At 47.4% G+C, this 5,552-nt stretch overlaps 1 protein-coding gene across 1 annotated transcript in view; it reads left to right on the top strand.

Annotated features, from left to right (window-relative positions):
* scyl3 (SCY1-like, kinase-like 3) overlaps positions 1 to 5,552 on the top strand; it is a 12,144-nt gene that overhangs the window by 2,584 nt on the left and 4,008 nt on the right. The window contains exons 3-10 of the mRNA XM_008293246.1: positions 474 to 659; positions 1,298 to 1,411; positions 2,384 to 2,440; positions 2,527 to 2,629; positions 4,366 to 4,477; positions 4,559 to 4,636; positions 4,794 to 4,933; positions 5,081 to 5,271. Coding sequence (XP_008291468.1) covers positions 474 to 659; positions 1,298 to 1,411; positions 2,384 to 2,440; positions 2,527 to 2,629; positions 4,366 to 4,477; positions 4,559 to 4,636; positions 4,794 to 4,933; positions 5,081 to 5,271 — 981 coding nt within the window. The remainder of the gene's footprint in view (positions 1 to 473; positions 660 to 1,297; positions 1,412 to 2,383; positions 2,441 to 2,526; positions 2,630 to 4,365; positions 4,478 to 4,558; positions 4,637 to 4,793; positions 4,934 to 5,080; positions 5,272 to 5,552) is intronic.

Genomic DNA, 5,552 nt, shown 5'->3' with positions numbered 1-5,552 from the left:
GCATCCTTAAGCATAATGACGTCACTGCTGCAGTTATCCTGCCCAAAAGTCTTCCACCGTCTTCTCTTCATTGTGATCTTCTTCCAGGAGTGTTTCCTGCAAACCGTGGAGTCAGAGCTCATCGGACTCGTCTGCTCAGTGCCGTTAGCAGAGCATCCATCCTGTTCTCCATTCAGCAGCAGTTTCTGAGTGTGGACTGTTTTATGGCTTTAACTCTATGAAATGAATTCTTATATCCAGGAGGAATGCAGTAGAGGCCTCCCTTTGTCTTCTGATTATGAGTGCCTCCTCAGTCTCCAGCTTTCGTTTTCTTTACTGTCCACCATCTGTCTTTATTGTCTGTCTTTTACTGTCCTGTAACTAAACCTGTGAAGCGAACCCACCCCTACTTTTTGTGTTGCTACCTACTGAATAGAGCAGAAATACACGTAGTGAGTTATTTTCCCCTTTTATCCTCTTTTCATTTCCCGCAGCACCTGAAGACACTGAGGCATCCATGTCTGCTGCGCTTCCTGTCCTGCTCGGTGCAGGATGGCGGCATCCACCTGGTAACTGAGCATGTGCAGCCCCTGGAGCTGTTGCTGGACAGCCTCTCCCCAGAGGAAATCTGTGCAGGCATCTACGACTTGCTGCAGGCGCTGGTCTTTCTGCACGAGAGGGTGAGCAGAAAGAAGAGGAGTTTGCTACTGCTGCTCTGAAGCAGCCCCTGCCTGATTTTCTTCATGCATGCGATTGAAACAACAGCTCCAGACCATCGTAGAGAGAAAACTGCTGAGATGCTGCTTCATGTTCTGCATTAGCAGGGCTCCAGGCTAACGTTTAGCTGGTAGCACTGGTGGGACCAACTTTCTCATTTGACAACATCTGACTTGCTGAACATTTTCGTATCAATCGACTCTACGATTTACCGATGTTCCCTAAACGCCCCACGTAGCAGGCTGCGGTAGCTGCTGGTATCTCTAGCTGTCTATATATCTGTCTGTTGGCTGTTCGCTGTGGTGCTCTGACAGGTGTGCGACCAAAAATGACTTTAAAAATATTAAACCAGGGCGTTCTAATGTCACATGTGTCCTAAATGAAACCGTGTGACTTTTTTTTTTTTTTACACCTGTTCCTGTGAGTGGAAAAAACAGTGAATGCAGCTGCGCTCCGTTTTTCACCAGAAGACCTCATTTTTTAGTGTAAATCGCGCAGCAGGCTGAAGTTATTGAAGTCCTACCTTCCAGCCCTGTGGTGAACACAGCAGCAATCTGTTTGTCTGTGCACGACTTCATAACTTGTCCTCTTCTCCCATCAGGGTAAATCGAGCCACAACAACGTCTGTATTTCATCTGTGTTCGTCAGTGAAGACGGCCATTGGAAGCTGGGAGGGATGGAGACTGTCTGCAAGTTCTCTGAAGCAACTCCTGAGGTAAGAGGTAGAACGCATTCACCTGTTTTCATGAGGAAATCAAACATATATGAAAAGTTAAGTACGTCACATTGAAGTTGTTGGCTCTCTGACATATTTAGCAGACATTTGTTTAGACAGTGCGTCAGGATGACGGTGATATACTTGAACAAGCCCACACGGAAATCGAGCTCCCTGTCACTCATGGACAGCAGTGTGTAATCGAGTAGTGTTGTGGAAGAATCGGCCTCAGAAGCTCGGAGTGCTCCCTTTGGCAGGATGAGCTTCTTGAAGCCAGTGTGAATAATTTTCCCGCCACTCTTTGACATCAGATTATGAAATATTTTTGAGCACTCATCCATAGTTTTCTTGCATCTGGCCACAGACTGTTGAGCTGCAGATCCTTTGGTCCCTGCTTTAGGACTTCTGTTGGTTTTTGCATCAGTCTGCGGTTGAGTTGCTCGGCCAGCCACCTCCGTACCGACCGCCACTGAGTGGACATCTGTAGCACTTCTTAATCCTCACAGTGGAGTAATTAGTTACAATTTAAATTGGAGATTGTTTTGAAATTCTTTTCCAAGTCCAGATGTTTTACTTTCCTTAACCCTTTTTCTGAGGGCCTTACGGAGCTCTTCAGATCGTAGCACGATGGCCCCACACACTTCAGTCAGAAGGGACAAACCAGACGCTGGATGCCGGAGGTTTATCCACCAGGTTTAAACCACTGCCGCTGAATCTGGAGTCTGTGATTGTAACTTGATGCTCACTTGCTGTTCCTTGTGCTCCGTCTGTTTTTCTTATATATTTAAAACGTACATTTTATTTGCCGTTTGTTTCAGCACAAGACTCTGATAAAGAGACCGTTTCAAAGAGGACGAGGTGTTTGCTTGTTGAAATATGCTGTCTAGTCTGCCGGGTCCGTGAGATGTACGGGCTTCTTCATGCGGCTGTATTGTTTTATGGTTTCATATTTGTTTTTCTTCATCGCTTCAGTTTCTCACGAGCATTCAGAATGCGAGGGAAGCCAGCTGTGTTCCTCCTGAAGAGCAGGTAAGCAGATTGAAGATCGAGACACACAGATAAGAAAAACGTTCTGCTTTGTTCACAAGTGTTTTAAAGAAGCATGTCGTCGACAGGCTGAGGGCTTTAAAATGCTTCCGGATAAACACGCCCACTCTCGGGACTGTTACTCCTTTGGAATGACGGTGGAGGCCCTGGTTCCTCTCCTGAATGGCTATGGTGAGTAGAGCAGGCCTCAGCCACCATGTTGGTCCACTTTAGCCTGTACATGTGCTCCTGTACGGTGAGCCACACACTGATCCGACCACCTGTCACAGAAACCAGGAGACAAACACATTTTAGAAATCTTTCAAAAACTGGTTTAAAACTAAAAATGTTATTTAGATGGCGAGTAACAAACTGAAACAACTAAACAGTCCTTTGTTCCCACATACAGCCCAAAAGCTGGATGCTGTGTGTGGCCTCCTGTGGCCTCGGAACCAGCTGCTGCTTGCTGCCTTCATGTTGCTGTGGAGGGCCACGTAGCTTCTCACTGTCCCACAGACTTGCTTTAGATTAAACTTTCAGTCAGTCTTTGAATGTACTGCATCCCACATTTGTTCAACAGGATTCAAATCGGGACTCTGACTGGGCCGGTCCATCGGTTCCAGCACCCCGGGTTCCTTTTTCTGGGTCAGATGGTCTCTGCACAGCCTTGCAGTCTGCTGGGCTCATGGTCCGGTTGCTATGTGAACCCATGACCAGTCAGGTTCAGTCCAGAAGGGATCCATGATGCACTAAGGTGTTGCGGTAGACGTTCTGGTCCATGATACCGTTGGTTCTCACTAATTTGTCCACGCCGTTTCCACTAATGGAGCCCATGATGGAACCTCCAGCGTGTTCCACTGTGGCTGCAGCTGGCATCAAAACGTTCTCCAGATGTTCTGTGGGCAGAAACGCGACGATGCTGACCCAAGAGTTCAAACCTGGACTCAGCCATGCAGAGGACCTTCTTCCAGTCACCAACAGTCCAGTGTTTGTGCTCCCTGGCAAACCTGAGGCTCTGCTCGATGTTTGCAGGCCTCAGTGAAGGCTTCTCAGCAGCTCTCCTTCCCTCTAAGCCTTGTTCCATCAGCCGTCTGCTTATCTGGAGACTTTCTCAGACTCTGGTCTAGAAGCATTCATCTCTGCCTGAACATCAGCAGTGGTCCTCCTTCTGTCTCTAGTCCTTCAGATCTTGAGCTGTCTGACGTCTGCTTCACTTAACTTTCATTTGCTGCCTCTTCCTTGGTGCATTTGGTCAGAACCAGCCTCAGCCATTGACTCCAGATGGTACCTGAGCCCACTGTGAGAACACGTTCTGTCCGTCCCTGTTAGTGTCCGACACCATCCAGCATCGTGGAGCGCTTCAGTGCACACTCAGCTCTCCACGTGTTACCATTTGGAGCAGGAATGAGGAGTTTCAAACTGAATTCACCTTTTTATACCCAAATTTGAGCCGGCTTCTCTGAGAACTCAGAAATTAATCAAACATCCATCCATCATCTACACCTTAATCCTCACTAGGGCCGTGGGGGGTGGAGTCTATCCCAGCCGACTCAGGGTGAAGGCAGGTTCACCTGGACAGGTAACCAGTCTATCACAGGCCTTAATCAAACATTCAACTACTAAAGCTGATTTTTCTGTTCAGGAATGCAAGTAAATAACTATAATCTGACATCTTAATGAAGAAATAATAACGTGCTTTACTGTTTTCTTCTGTGTTTTTTGTAAAACAAGAAATTTGAACATTATATTTCAGCGTTAGAACATCACTTTGGTTAAAGAGCTGCTACGTACAGGTGTATTACCTGCTACAGAAACAGAAGAACTGATGATGACCAGTGCTGCTGTGGCATAAAGCTCACACTGGGTGGCGCTCCAGTACATGTGTTAAGCGCTGTGCACTGAGCCCGCTCCTTCTTCTGTGGTTTCAGTGTCACAGGAGCTGTCTGACAGCCTGACCAAGACCCTGCAGGCCGGCCCGCTCAACTCGGACCCGTTGTCTCGACCTCCGCTCAGCTCCTTGCTGACTCACGACTTCTTCAGGTTAGCGTGTTTGTTACCGCCGTGATCAGGACATACTGGGAACTGATTTGCTTTTAAACACGCTTGTTTTTCTGCGAATAGGAACGACTTCCTGGAAGTGATGAATTTTCTGAAAAGCCTGACCCTGAAGACGGAGGAAGAAAAGAATGAGTTCTTTAAGTAAGAAGCAGCACGGCCTCTGTTCGGTTCGGCTTCATGCAGTCGTGTACAACACGCTTTGTTATTCAGGAATGATCTCGTACATTCTTGTCGTTGCGTCATAAGACATCGGGGCTACACCTTATGCTTCCCTCATGTGCTGCGTCTGTATTTTCAGGTTTCTTTTAGACCGGGTCCAGAGCCTTCCTGAAGAGCTCATGGCAGCGCGCCTCGTTCCCAAACTCCTCAACTCTCTCGTTTTTGCAGAACCCATGGCTGTCAAAAGCTTCCTGCCTCATCTTCTAAGGCCAAAGAAGGGTAAGGTGGCATTTTCTCACACTCTTCCTCCTGCTGCCAATAATAGTAACTCAGATCCTTATCTTAAAGAAGGAAGGAAAACGCAGCTGCCAAGCACAGATGTAGCATAAAAGTCCCGTATCTTCTGTATCTCGTCTGTGTGGACAGATCCCAGTGGGGGTGGTAGCAGCGAGGACTGCCTGCTGTCTGTGTCCCTGTACCGTAAACATGTGATTCCCCAGCTTCTGAAGCTCTACAAGGTCAATGAAGAACACGTCCGGATCGTGCTGCTGGCTCACATCCACATCTACGCCGAGTTCTTCTCCCACGATGAACTCAAAAACCAGATCCTACCTCAGGTGGAGTCTCCACACGCCAGCAGTTTGTTGTCAGTCATGGACACTGAGAGAGTGGAAGTCAAGGAACTCTTTAACATTTTGGGAAAATGCTTCTGTCCACTTTTTGTTGAGATGTAGAGGAGAGCACTGATGGTCCTGACAGATTTAGAAACATGCACATGAAGAGAAACTTTACAGATGTTCTCCTCTCCAATCTGAGTTGCCCACAACAAATAATCAGACAATAATGGCACATGACACACCACAGGGTATTATTACTATTGTTGAGATGATGGTTTCAG

The sequence above is a fragment of the Stegastes partitus genome, unplaced genomic scaffold (genome assembly GCF_000690725.1).
Source record: "Stegastes partitus isolate 25-593 unplaced genomic scaffold, Stegastes_partitus-1.0.2 Scaffold866, whole genome shotgun sequence".
Lineage (NCBI taxonomy): Eukaryota > Metazoa > Chordata > Actinopteri > Pomacentridae > Stegastes > Stegastes partitus.
This window is presented reverse-complemented; position numbering and strand designations above follow the sequence as displayed.